Genomic DNA, 15545 nt, shown 5'->3' on the forward strand with positions numbered 1-15545 from the left:
TTTAACCATTTTAATATTGCGATCACAGACGGACAGATAGACGGATGGATGGACACAGCTAATTCGACTCATAAAGCAGAAAGTGAGAACCAATATATATATATATATATAATATTATATATATATATTATAATATATATATATATATATATATATATTAATATATATATATATATATATATATATATATATATATATATATATATATATATATATAATGGGTATCATCACAAACGCATAATAATCTTCATACTGCTATAGTGATGTTGGGTTGGACAGATAGACGGATGGATGTCGACCCCATAAGTAAAAAGTGAGTGTATACTGAGTATCAATATTTTTGGACGTTGTAAACATCATTACAAAACATTATTTATTGGTGTCATCACAAACGCATAATAACCAACATAAAACTATACTGATGTTTGGTTAGACAGATAGACGGATGGATGGATGGACACCGCTAATTCGACTCAGAAAGTAGAAAGTGAGCCGATTTATATATTGAGAACCAATATTTTTTGGCGTTATAAACATCATTACAAACGCATAATAACTTCCATACTACTATAGTGATGTGAGGTATGAAAATCCCTTATCATTGAAAAAAGTAAAATAGATCGGAATTTTACATATCTGATAACATGTATTCATGATAACATCCATAATTGTATAAAACTATTTAATCATTTTCATCGACTTTTCACAAATGGTTTATAGAAGGAATTAAAATAAACGATTAATATCGATAAAAGTGCTCTATTACTTTAAAGTTCTGTGTGCCAATGTAGTAGTTACATATACATAAACAAATATTATAATATACTAAATGTACATACATACGATCAAGTTCAAATTTATTTCATTTCTTTTTTTTTGTCTCATATATAGTAAATGTATATGTATGTTTTTATTCACATGTCTGCGTAAGCATGTATGTATACATATGTATGTAAAATATGTAAATATATATTTAAATACTTATGTTTTTGTTCTTGTTACTGCTGTTCAAAAGAAAACCAATGAATTACAAGTTTATTTGTGTAGTAGATTTTTTTGTGTTTTTGTTTTTTCAATAATGTTGTTTTTGTCATCAAGTAGATAAAGTAAACATTTATTCACAGTTTGTAAAATGAAATGTTGACACAGATATTTTTATTTTATTTTTTTGGGGATTTTTTTTTTATTTTTTTATATTTTATTTCAAACTCTTTAACATTTTATCTAATGAAATTTAAGAAAAATTTATTTTAAAATAAATATTTCAGCAGATTTTAAATAGCAAGATTTATTTAAAAAATAACAAATCCCAAAGTGTTTTTTTTTTTTAAATATGGAATTGTTAAAGATTTTGTAAGATACGTCTAAGTTATATGTATGTATATTTTATTTCATACATATGAAATTAAGTTTTTTTTAGAATAATATTTGTTGTTGCTATTTCAATTCTAACATTATTTTACACATAAAAAGTTATTTTTTTTTGGCTGTTTTTTGCTGTTACTGTTACGAGTTTTTTAAAGTTGTTTATTTTGTAAAGTATTTTCGTTTCATTTTTTTTGTTTTGTTTTCTTCAGTTACATTCAGCTTGTGTTTTTTATTTATTTTTTTATTTGTCCAAGTTTTGTTGTTGTTGCTGTCTACAGTTTTGAAAAAAAAATGTTACTTTTACATGGCGGTTGATTGCTGTTGCTGGGCAATGGCTTCTACCGTTGTTTGGGCAATCGCTGCACAGGCTTTGGCTGCATTTTTTTGCGTCTTCTCATCGGTTGTTTTCAAAAAGTATGTTATCAAGTCAATGGGCAAGGGAAAAACAATCGTTGAATTCTTTTCAGCCGAAATTGTGCTTAAGGTCTATGAGAAAAATTTATGTTTAGTTTTACTATTTAAAACTTTTTTATCAAAATTATCTAAAACTACCTGTAAATATCTTAATTGTAAAGCTGCTGGTGAATCACCAATCACCTCTGAGGCTTCTCTTAAGGCCTTCGAAGCCTTTTGCTCACCCTCCGCTGCTATTACCTTAGCTCGGGCTTCTCTTGCTGCCTCGGCTTCGGCTGCCATGGCTCTTTGTAGTTGCACTGGCAAGCGTACATCTTTGCTGTTTTTTTTATAAATTGTTAAACATTTTTAATAATTTGAATAAAATTTAATTAAATATAAAAAATTTATTAATTACTAACATTTCTACTCGTTCAACTTTAATACCCCAGGCATCGGTAGCTTCATCCAGTTGTAGCTGTGTTTTTTATTGGTTTATATTTTTTTGGAAATTTTTTTAAAAAATATTTTATAAAATTGTAACATACCATTTTTGCTTTGTATTTAAGACAAAATTTCTACATGATTTTATTCTAAAGTTGTTTATCAAGATAATTTGTTTTTAGTAAATAAAAAGGTATATTAAAATTTTTGAATTTGGAGGAAGGTAAAGGGAAATTATTTCATACACAAACACACACACATTTATTTTAATATTTCTTAAAGAATTACCCAACAGATTCAATGCCTCCGAAAATGTAAGTTACTAAGAGATTGCAGAAATCTAGTTACAACTTCTGACTGCATTTATATAATATATGATATGATGATTAACATCCTCCTAGATATGGTCGACCGTTATATTTATTTTCTAACCCCCTTATTCATAAACTTTTATCAAAGGTTTATAAATCAAATTTTCATACAAAATTCGTACTATAAACCTTTGATAAATGTTTATGAATAAGGCCTTAAAGGTATAGATAGCGTTGATAATTTTGTTTATATGTGAATTTTTGACCTTTAAGTAATATTGTGACAATGTGTCCCAGTCATTATAAAATTTCGAGTAATCAACACTGTTACAACAATAAAATGTGATTGAGTTTTTATAATAAAGCATTTAGGTTGAATTGTTCCTTGCCTCAGATATACTAAAGCCAGTTATTTTTGAATAAAATTGTAGACATTTAAGTAAAATTTTGAAGGGGGCTTTTTATGGGGTCTAGGTTCAAATGAGGTCCTATAATTATATAGTTCATGAGGGTTATCAAAGCTAGTATAGAACTTGGTTTTGCAGCTTTTTGTTCAGATACGAGTATATTAAACATAATAATAAACTAAAATGCCCTATTCGGCAGATTCAGTTCTATGGGGACTAGGTGAAATAATAGACCGATATTAACCATTTTCAAAAGGTTTCGTTTACGGTACCATAAAAGATCATCTGTCAAATTTCATTGAATTTTCTTCAAGTTTGTGACCTGTAGTTTGATTACACGGTTTACAAGCCCTATATGGGGGTTCAGTTTTATGGGGGCTAGATGAAATTATGGACCTATCTTAACACTTTTTAATAGACTTCGTCACTAGGACAATAGATCATGTACCAAATTTCATTGAATAATTTTCAAAATTGCGAACTGCAGTTTGATTACATGATGGACGGACAGACAGACGGACGGACATAGCTAAATCTATTTATAAAATAATTCTGAGTCGATTGGTATATTTTAGGTTGGGTATAGGATCAATATTATTGTGCGTTACAAACATCAGCACAAACTAAATGTATCCTCCCCACTAAAGTGGTGTAGGGTATAATTAATATAAATATCTTCGAAACTAGAGTTCTAAAATTTAACATAAATAATTCTGGCATTTAAATGAAGATTTGGATAGCAAAACTGCGCGGAATGGTAGTAGTAGGCGTGGCACCTTTCATAGGAAGGAAGTGTAAAATAAGAAAATATGAAAAATATAACAGATAGAATTCTAATTCGTGGCACCTTTCATAGGAAGGAAATGTAAAATAAGAAAATATGAAAAATATAACAGCTAGAATTCTAAAATTTTGTCGGAGCAACTTAAGTATTGATTCAAATATTAAGGACAAAAGTGGGCAAATAAGCAATAAGGGCGTGGTATCTACTACATGGAGAAAATTTCAAGAAATTGTATATTCAAAAAACTTTTAAAGCTAAAATATTCAAATTCAATCAAACTATGAAATCCATACAAACTTTTGGGAATAAAATGTCTAAACTATCAAGAGGACACATGACTATCCCATATGAATTAAATACTAAAATTCGTAAATCTTGAAAACTTTAAGAGTTAGTTATCTCAAATTTTGTATGAACAACTTTGATATCATGTGAACATTATGGTAGAAATTGTATAGGGGTTAAGGTGAAATAATGGACCAATTTCAACCATTAGCATTTTAAGATCTAAATAAGACGGACGGATGGATGGACGGAAAGACGGACGCACGTAGCTTAATCAACTTTTATATGTTGATACTTTTGGCTGATATAAACATTAGCACAAATGTATAATATCTTTATCATAATAAGTTAAAATTGTAAAATATTCAGAAAAATTGTAAAGAATTTAAAAATATTAAACAATTTTTAAAAAGATAGTATAGAGAAATAAAAAAACTAAAGCGAAAAACATCAGAATATGCACTAAGAGAGTAAAATATGATTTAAAAACTCGAAAATATGACTTAAATATGTTAAAAAAGTCAAATCATGCTAAATTATGCTCTTAAGGGAAAAATATGCAAAAATATGCTCTAACAAATCGATGACAAAATTCTTAAATAGATTTGAAAGTTGTAAATATTTTATCGATGAGTCCATACGATGCACCACAAAAAGAACATGTATTTAGGTACATATTGGTTTCCCTGGAAGACTGAAAAACTAGTTAGTATTATACTCCCAAGAAGAAGATAACCGGCAACCCAATCAATGCGTTATAATCAGTTCTTATATAATTTTTTTTTGAACTTTTTCAACATTGTTTACATTTTAAAAAGTTTATCTTTATTAAATTTAAACTAAAAGTTATCGTCCTTAAGCTTTCATCCTGTAACTGTGTATTGGATTTTATGCAAGTTAATTGGCTTTATAAATGTATAATCCTATTATTAATAATTTAAATGAAATGTCAATTATGGTAAAAATCATGACCAATGCATTTATTGAGATTTTATTTTATATATAACCGACTTAAGTGAAAAAGGTACCAAAGTGAATTTTTTTAATAATTAAAATATTAAGGATTAGTATTCAATATTATTATTTAAAAAAAAAATAGTTTTAAATATATCACTAAGTGTTTATATATTACCCTAAATAGAGCCGAACGAGAAACATCCTTAGAATTAATATATTCGATGAAACCTACCTTGCAAGAGCGTTACTCCTTTTGGAATATAATAGAAAATTCAATTACACCTTGATGAGGAGATTCTATTTATATATGTAAATATATAAATAATATGAATAGGACTAACGCTCTGTTGAGCTTATGAGATCCAAATTCAAAACTTTAACCCGACAAGTTAAGAAGTTACAGAATTATTTCTTTCTTTTTTATTACTACCAGTTAAACGATTAACGAAGATTGAGCTAATGGGTCCAAGTATGTATATAAAATTATTTCAATTTTAATATCTCTTTATAAAGACATCACTTATGTTTCCGATAATAATTCAACCCAAAATAATACAGTGAAAGAACTTTTTCATACTGCACTAATAACTATAACAAACAAAAAACACTCTTTTGTGGTATCTGCTCTATGATCAAAGTTAAATGCAAAGCTTTTAAATTTTTATTACAAATATGTACTTACTTAGTAAAATAAATGAATGTCTGTAACGCCCTAATTCACCTCAACACTTTTAGTAGAATATTAATTATAACATTTTCATCTTACAGTTCATTTGACTTGCTGCTGGTTATGCTAGCAGATGATTTTTGTTGCATCTGTGTATGTATTGCAACTTTTCAGTTCAATTTAAGTGCGTATGTTTTCAATGATAGTTAAGCGAAATCATTTTAATGGAAACATATGTGGGGAATTTCATGTCAGGTGATGTAACTCTAATTATCTATTTTTACGAAATTTGTGCAAACATTAGTACTATTGGATAGTAAATAAGACACAAACTTGCATCTCTATCGGTCAAGAACTGCCGGACTTAAAGAGGGTCCATGTTCGACATGTTGGTCAACTTTTGGCCGTAGCAAAAACTTTCTAGAGGAGTTCAGATAGCTATTTCTTCATTTTTCAAACATTTTTTTGGACTTTTTTTCTTTTTGAAGAACTAAAAAATTAGCTATCTGAACTCCTTTGGCCAATTTTTGCTGGGACCAATTCATGAAAAGTTAAAGTCATTTAAATAAAAACCCTATATGTCCAAAAAGACCAACATTGACCCCTTCAGATTCCGGCAGTTCTTGACGGATAGAGCTGAAAATATGTCCTTCCTAATATCCCATAGCATAGATAGACATAGATTTTTAAAGTGTGATCACAAGACACGAAATTCCCCAAATATACAAAACAGAAAAATAAATACCTGAACTGAAATTCCCATAAATTTAAATAAAAAAAGAGGAATTCATTTGTACATGTGTTTTTTATGTAATAACACAGTTCTGTCTTTTATGTATTTCGTTTATAAACTCGTATGTTGCAAGCAAATTGGTGAAAACTACATGCAACAATACGAACATAGGAGTACATAGTCATATTTTCACATATAAATTTGTCCAATTCACAATTAGCGTTATTTTTTCCGGAAAAAAGGAACATTACGATATACAATGATACTACTATATGCCGTCGATTGTGAATTGACCAGTTATGTGTATCAGACATCAAACATAAAGATTTTCGAATAGTAATTTCTATAAAAGTAGTATTTTTTAGAAATAGTCTATTGAGTAAGAACTCTAAATACCTGGTTATAGACTATTTAGTTTGGTCTGTTGCGATACAAGTAATTTAACTATTCAATATATACATTGGTCTATTTTGAAATGGTACTTCCTTTAAGCCATTTAAAAAATTATAGTCGGCCGAAAATTAAATTTAATGTTATATTAAGCACAATAATAAACTTAAAAGCCTTATTCGGCGGGTACAGTTGTACGAAGGCTAGGAGAAATAATTGACCGATGTTAATCATTTTCAATAGGCTTTGTCTACGGTACTATAGAAGATCATGTACCAAATTTCATTAAATTATTTCTAATATTGTGACCTTTAGTTTGATGACACGGTACCAAGGCCTATTCAGGGGTTCAGTTGTATGAGACCAAGGTGAAATTGTGAACGGATCTTAAACATTTTCAATACGCTTTGTTCTTGAGACAATAATACCAAATTTCATTGCAACCTGTAGTTTGATTACAAAGTTTATATAGAAGGACGGACGGACATAGTTAAATCGACCCAGAAAATGATGCTGATCCAATATTATTGTGCGCTACAAACATCAGCACAAACGTAATATACTTGGCCCACTACAGTGTTGTAAGGCATAAATAGTACTTTCTGAGGATTGAAAGTACCAATTTATTTTTTTTTTTTTTGATTTTTATCTACTCTATAACTTGTGAACAAGACTATGAATTACTCTACGAATCTATTGGTTAGTTAATTTGCTAGTCTGTCGAATAGTACATGGACTAGTCAATTGACTGACCAGTCCGAAGACTTGGTATATCTGATTGTTATATTGTACATAACCTAGCCCATAGTTTATTTACTGGTCTATTGCCTAGACTGTGGTCCCCCCGGTAGCATGTTACTATTGTTGAAAGACCCGTATCTTGGTGTTAGTGCAATCCCAAGGAAAAGTACTTCTAGTCTGCAGGGACTATAAATTGGTAATAATCAAATATACACTCAGCCTTTCCTTGGAATGATTTGGTTCTAACAATATTATGGAACCACAATACATGTTTTGACAAGGGTTTATACCAAAATTCGTGAACGACGGTCAAAAAACTGATGAACGGTAAAGTCTATAATTCTGCACAAGTTCAGTGCTAGTGCCGAAACAAAAGAAAACCCTTAGAGGAGCAACTGTGGAACTTAGCATTGGGAAATAAATTGGTGTTAAGTGTATATGCGAAATTAATGTGATAGTGTGCTTACTCAGACCTATACTTAGAGTGAGTGTATCAGATGTTGTTGTTGTTGTTTTTATATAAATGAGAAAGGATTCTTGTTTCGGTCTACCGAATCTATCTAAAAAATCAACAGAGGCCATCTAATCTACGTGATGGCAAATAGAAGTGATTTTATTTTGCAGCTCAAAGGTTAAGTAACAGAGATTTAGATTTCTCTATGCACAAATTAAGAATCTAGATTAATCTAGTCCATGTACTAGTATACTGGTCAGCTAATGAACCATTTTATAAACTGGTCTATAGGCTATTCAATATCCCGTTAAAAATCCCATTGACTGTTCTTCGGGAAACTTATGTAAAATACAAATACCTGTAATTGTAATAGTTTTAAATTACTAATAATTATATCAAATATGTGAGGTTAAGGTATCATATTGACTCCTGGTTATACTCTTCGTGTGTGCTCTTTAGTTTAGAGAGGAAGTCAATCATCCAATATAATATAACTTAAAAAACGCAGCTTAAGCGTTAATTCCAACATCGAAACTGTAGGGTATAAATATATGTATGTGAGTGGTATGAATGAAAATCATTGGATTCATATTATTCTCTAGTCAGTGCGTATATATAATAAGTATATAGGGAGTATATAAAATAAAAGTTTGTTCAAAATAAAAGTAGTTGTAGTGTTTATTTCTTATATTTTTTCAGATTTTTTATTATAGTATATTTTTTATATGTATTTTCTTGTTGTTATTGTTGTTGCTTACCTGCATTGAACCAGATATAGATACACGTTCACTGAGTATCTCATGCAAATGCCGAGTTCCCATTGTGTTTCGTAGAGTAGTCTGTGCCAATAATCGTGTCGAGTGGTGAGCATTCTCCACGTTCGCTATAGAAACTGTCGCATTCGAAACGCGATAGTAAACCACTGCATCCACTGAGACTGTGACACTATCCTTAGTTAAAACCTACAACAGAGTGCAGTGGGTAACAACGATTGGTTTTTATGTTTTTTTTTTGTACTTTATAATGGATTTTATTTTTTGTTTAAGTTTTTATTTTGGGCATTTTTACTTAAAGTTGTTATTTGTATTTTAATGGTTTTTATGGTATTTATCTTTATGGTTTCATTTTCATTTTATTTATTCGATATATATATAAAAAATACTTTTATAAATAAAATAGGTTTTTTGGTTTTTAATAGATACGTATGCGTTGTATAGACATATAAGGGATGTTTCATATCAGAAGTACTTTTGAAAATTGTCCGAGTTTTTTTTAGAATGACCTATCTTGGGATATCTGCAGGTTAGTCTATAGTTCTGATGATTATCTTGTATATACTACTTTATAGTTCAGACTACAATCCAGTCAATCGGCAAGTCTTCATATCAGACTATAGACTAGCCAACAAACAGTTCAGACTGTCAATGTACTAGTCTGTAGTTCAGACTACAATCTAGTCCATAGACTAATCTATAAGTCAGACAATAGCTCAGACTATAGCCTAGTCTATAAACTAGACAATAGTTCAGAATAAAGTCCAGTCTATAGACTAGTTTTAAGCTTAGATTAAACTATAGTTTAGACTATAGTCTAGCCTACGGTTCAGACCAAAGTCAAGTCTATATACTAGACTATAATTCAAACAAAACTGATGCAAGATTTATAGGACGTACGTTTTGCTTAATTTTTTAAGTACTTTTATTAACGACACCTGTACGTATACGTGTTATTAATATTACCAATATCACGTATACGTCTAACTGTATATAATATATTTTAACATCGAGTTTTTTAAGTTTTTTGCGAATATGATTTTAAAAACGAAGTTTGTTTTTGGTTTGAAAGCATTTTTCGTTAATAAATACGTTTTCCCCACTACTGCAAACGAATTTTTCACAATATAACTTTTTTTTAGAAATATGTTATAAAAAATGTTTTACTTTTGACTGTCTTAACTTTGTAGGTTATTCTACCGTGCACGTCTCCGGATGACGGTTAGGGGATGGTAATAAAAAGTATGTTTTCTCTTATCTATGGGGGAAAAGACAAATATTAAAATAAATACGGTGCAGGGTCTATATAGCTCAGTGCCAGCTTCAAGTTGATCTACTCGTGAGTCAGGTGACCACGTCATCCACACTTCTAAAGAAGTAGGCCATGAAACAATGATACAGCATGCCATTGGTAAAAAGAGAAATGAACGAGTAGTATCTACTAATAGAGATGAACAACGCCATCTTCGCAAATCTCAAAAAGAATGAAATTTAGCAAATACTGAAAGAAGTGAGTGTTATTAAAGCTAAATTGCCGGTAGAGAGGAGAAAATTAAAGATCATGTTTGAGAGAATCATATTGAAATATTGATTCACAACATTTCCAAGGAAAGAAAGTAGTTCTCTCTCTATACCTGGGAGTAACAGAGTTGAACAATGAGAATTTAGAAAATCATATTAAAATATTGATTCACAACATTCCCAAGGAAATATAATAATTCCTCGGAGTATCAGCTGTACGGAAAAGTTGAACCCTGCGAACAAACCTAAGAAATGCCGTGTAAATATGCTGCTGAAGCCCTGCCAGACTTCAAGCAAAGGAATCTCAAGTAAGAATCCTGAGATTCAGGGTGATAACGTCAAGTAAGTTATTCCGAAGACAAGTACCTCAACGAGATTAACCACAATGATATGGATGCTTTAAAAGCAAGAAAGATGAAGCTAGAAGGGAATGAGGAAGTTGAAGAAGATGCTAAGGAAAGAAAATCATTCCCTCTCAATTTCTGAGAGGATCAAGTGTACGGAAGAGTTGATCACTGAGAATAAACCTTAAAGGAAGAAAAAAAGACTTCAAAGATAAGGGTGTTTTAAAAATTAGAATGATGAAGCTAGTCAGTGAAAAGGGAAAGTTGTAGAAGATGCTTCAGAAAATCTTAGTGAATCAATCTCACGACATTCCAAAGGTAAGAAACTGATTCTCTTTGAATATCTGAGAGGATCACGTGCACGGAAGAGTTGATCATTGAGAATAAAAATAATAAGAAAAAAACGAATCTCAAGCCGGAATTCTGTGATTAAGAGTCACAATATTAAGTAAGATATTCTGAAGACGAGCACGTTGTCGAAATCAAAGTCAATTATATGGATGTTTTAAAAAGGGCCCCCAAAAAGGTGAAAGTTAAAGCTAGATAGTGAAAAGGGATAGATACACAATCTTACGTCAAAGATGTAAATAAAAGACACCGGGAGAATCTCTGCTATACCGGTAATACGACAGAGGCCTTGTGGTCACTACACTACTTAAAGAATATAACAAAAATTTTTTTTAAATTTTATATTTTTTCTTAAACATTTCTTTTTGATATGAAACATCCCAAATACTTAAAAACGAATACGCTGCAACACATACAATATGCTTAAAATACATAAAAGATAACTTTAAGATACAAATATTTATTTTACTATTTTTGTATCTTCTTTTTTTTGAGAAATGTTAGTAGTTAATGTTGATTTATATATATAATTCTATATAGTTCAATAACAAATAGTGGCAAAAGTTGACAAAGTAGAAAGTAGTTTTTCTCTTATTTTTGTTTATTTTGCATATCTTTCTAAGGAAATGGAATTTTTTTCCTGTTTTCATACTTCTACCAGCTAAAAACAACTGGGAATATAAAAAAATCGTATTTGTTAACATACAATTACGTTTTGGAATTCGTTTTTTATTGTAATTTTTTTTTATATAGTTGATTTGATTTCTTAAGTCTGTATATATACAATGTACATTATTCGCTGGTGAAATGCACTAAACTTTTTTTGCTGTTGTTTTTTATTTAGTTAAAATATAGTTTTTTTTTTGCTGATAAAGCTTTTGAATGGAAATAAATCCTTTTGTTGGAGGTTTTTCTTTCGTCTAAAGCCATTCTCAGCTTGTTTTAAATTGGCACTGAAGAAATGTTGTAGTAGTAGTAGTTTATTTACATAAAAATACTTGAATGTATAAATATTTAGAAAATAGATTCCTTAAAATAATTATTTTTTATACACATACATATGTATTCACATACTCTTTTATGTATGTGTGTGTGTGCGTTTGTATCTGTCTGGTTATTTAACTGCTGTTGAAGTTGTAGTTCTATTTGTATTTACAAGAGAATTTGCTCCCTTTTTGGGAAGTTTCTTAAAGTTATGTTGTCGTTGTCCTTTTCTTATTTATATATAAATTTCTTATTATGTTGTTTTTCTGTTTTATTTGCGTTTTTTTATGTTTGTGGGTGATTTCGACCAACTGCGCTATAGCGATACGTGGAGCAAACTCTTGAGTTATAAAGTTATAGTGTGTGAGTGTTTATGCTTTTTTGCAAACGATTTGTAATTTTAGATTTTAGTTTTTTTTCTGGGGTTATAGTTACCCTTGTTTGCTGTCAAAACATTAAATGTAAAATTTATTTGTAAAGTTTTTTGTTTTGTTTGAAAACTTTTTCTTTTAAGTCGTGCGAAAATTATTAAATTTTTTATACACAGATAAATACATTTTATGCAGATCAGTGCACAATGGGTAAGGATATAAAAAAATATATAAAAAGCTTTTTTCTGTTGAATAGTTATTTTATTATAGAAAAGATTTTATTAGCTTAAAAAAACTTTTTCTTTGAAAGTATAAATTATATTTAATAGAATTATTTTAACACTTTTAAAGCTTCTGTACTAAAAAGCTTAAGAAAATAAAAATACTTGCACGAAATTAAAAAAGATGCTTTAGAAAAAACCTTTTAATTAAAATGCTGTATATAATAAACACTGGTTTGTTTCTAAAGTTCCTTTTACAAAAAAAGCTTGTCACTTCACTTTTTTACACAAAAAGCTTTATTTAGAATGATGTTTTGCCTTAAAGGTATTTTTAGTATAATAATGTTTTCAGTTGTTTTAACATGTCTTTTTACCATTTTTAGTGCAAACTAATAAAAAAAAAGCTTTTAAGCTTTAGACAACACAAGATTTTCAGCAAAATAAAATTTTTTTTAATAAAAAGGATTGAAATTGTTAAAAAAAAATATTCTTTAATTAAGAAAAGCTTTTTCTATATACAAAAATTTCAGATTTAAAAGCTTTTTAATAAAAATAATTAAGAAGTGAAAAAGCTTTCTAATAATTTAGAAAGCTTTTTCACTAGAAAAAAAGTATTTGTATCAAAATTTATATAAATGTTTAAAAAAACTTTTTTTATAACTTTTTCAAGTAACGTTTTTCTTCTGAAAAGCTTTTTCAACAATGAAAATAATTTTCAAAGAAGAAAATAATTTTCAACATAAAAAATATTTTTTACTTTTTGAGTTTAAAGCAGCTTTTTAGTTTAAAAGTTTTCTGTTTAAAAGATAAAGCTTATAGATAAAGCTTTTTTTTCTTTATTTAAATTTTTGTATCAAAATTTATATAAATGTTTTGAAAAAAGTTTTGTTGTATTTAGAAAAACTTTTTCAAGTAAAGTTTTTTCTTCTGAAAAGCTTTTTCATCAATGAACTTTTTCAAAGAAGAAAATAATTTTAAAAATAAAAATTATTTTACACTTTTTGAGTTTAAAACAGCTTTTTAGTTTAAAAGTTTTTTGTTAGAAAGAAAAAGCTTTAAAATAAGACACATTAAATTCTTCTATTTTTGACCATAAAAAGCTTTTTCACAACAAATATGCTTTATTGGATATTTTCTTAATTCTTTTTTAAATAAGCTTTAGCCTTTCTTAGAAAAGCTGTTTTGCTGTATAAACATCATAAAACAGCTTTTACACAGCAAGGATTTTTATAACATTACTTTCTTTAACAATAAAAAGGTTTGATTGTCACTAAATAAGCTTTTTTCTTCAACACCATAAAAAGCTTTTAAAACAAAAATTTTATAGCTTTTGCGCGGAAAAGAAACAATTAAATAAGAAACTTTTCCGTTGTATAAAAAAGCTTTACACATTATTATAAAAATTTTTTGTTCTATAAAAAGTTTGTTCACAAAAAAAGCTTTTTTCATATTTAATAAAATATCTCAACGTTTCATTTTACTAAAAAAAGTTTCTTTATTAAAAAGCTTTTTTCGTATTTAATACAACATTGCAATATAAAAAAGATTTTTGATGAAGAAGCAACATTTCTATAAAAACATAAGTTTGTTGGGAAAAATAGCACTTAAGGTCTTCACCGTAATATTGATTCCAACAAAAAATTTTCTTTAATATTTATATTACCCATTGTGCAAATGAACGAAATGTTTATTATAATATTAAGTTAAATAAACTTTTCATTTTAATCCAATTTAATCGTAATCATTCGTAGCACTATAAATTTAAAACCTAAGAGTAAAGAAAAACATTTTTTCAAAGAAAAGTTTAACAGTTTTCACAGTTTTTCGAAATCATCCATATAAATTAATTAAGCGTGGTAAACTTTATCATTATATGAATTTTTATTTTAAAATCATGTAAAACTAAATTCATTCAGAACGTTTCGTAGTTCGTTTGTTTACGTTAACAAAACTATTTTCATTAAATTTAAAAATTTCATTAACATACACTACTATACATACATTATAGTTGTATGGTATTGTTTTTATGTTAAATATTTAATTATATACATTTTTAGTTATGTAAGTGTATTCTTCGAGCAAAAAAAATAATATTTATAATTTATTTTACAATTAGCAATTTTGGGAAAAGAAAAACAGCCTAAACCACGCAAAACACAGACTGGAAGAACTCGACATGTAATTTTGTTGACACGAAAAAATTACATCAAATCAGTTTGCATGTTTCTATATATTTTTCTATATATATAAAAGATTATTTTGTTGTAAATTTTGAGTTACTTTTTTTTAAAGATTTGATTTTGTTATTTATTAAAGCTATTGTTTTTTTTTTTTTTTGATTTTTTATTTAATTAATTAAAAAATATACAAAATTTTAAATAAATTTTTATGTTTATTGTTTATAAATAAGCTTTACTATATATTCCAGTAAAATGTATTAAAAAAATCGGTTCTTTTGTGAATTTCTAATTAAAGCTTTAAAATAAATGAATTAATTTTTGTTTTGCCAATTATATGTTTATTTTACTGAAATATTTGGTTGGGTTTTTATTATTAAAAAAAATTATTTGAAAAATTAGTTAAAAGGGGAAAAAGGCTTGTGTTATTATGCGGTTTAAGTGTTTATAGTTTAAAATATATTTTTTTTTTAAACATATTAAACTATTTATAAATATCAACAACATCGGTGTACAGAAATTATGTGTCGAATACAAACATTTTTAAGGAAATTCATGCTTTTTTAGAACATGGGGATTTTATAAACAAGGATGTGCAAGTGACATTTATTATTTTATTTGAAATATATGATACTAAATGAAATAAAGTAAGAGAAAACAAAACAGGCATTTGTATCTTTCAGACTTTGCTCACAAAGCTACAACATTTTTGAAGCCAATCCAAAGAGATCAAAATTCTGCTTGATAATATTGGAATTTTTGAATGAATTAGAACTCAACTAGAACTGAACTAGAACTGAACTAGAACTGAACTAGAACTGAACTAGAACTGAACTAGAACTGAACTAGAACTGAACTAGAACTGAACTAGA

The 15545-nt window shown here is 28.0% G+C and overlaps 1 protein-coding gene across 1 annotated transcript in view; it reads right to left on the reverse strand.

Annotated features, from left to right (window-relative positions):
* Nucleotides 1-223: 223 nt before the first annotated feature.
* LOC111677238 (band 7 protein AGAP004871-like) overlaps nucleotides 224-15545 on the reverse strand; it is a gene marked incomplete at its 5' end in the record, with an annotated part of 26282 nt that continues 10960 nt past the window's right edge. Inside the window, 4 exons of the mRNA XM_046952536.1 lie at nucleotides 224-1854; nucleotides 1921-2101; nucleotides 2184-2239; nucleotides 8693-8896. Of these exons, the coding sequence (XP_046808492.1) occupies nucleotides 1669-1854; nucleotides 1921-2101; nucleotides 2184-2239; nucleotides 8693-8896 (627 nt within the window). The remainder of the gene's footprint in view (nucleotides 1855-1920; nucleotides 2102-2183; nucleotides 2240-8692; nucleotides 8897-15545) is intronic.

Source organism: Lucilia cuprina, chromosome 5 (assembly GCF_022045245.1).
Source record: "Lucilia cuprina isolate Lc7/37 chromosome 5, ASM2204524v1, whole genome shotgun sequence".
NCBI classification, from domain to species: domain Eukaryota; kingdom Metazoa; phylum Arthropoda; class Insecta; order Diptera; family Calliphoridae; genus Lucilia; species Lucilia cuprina.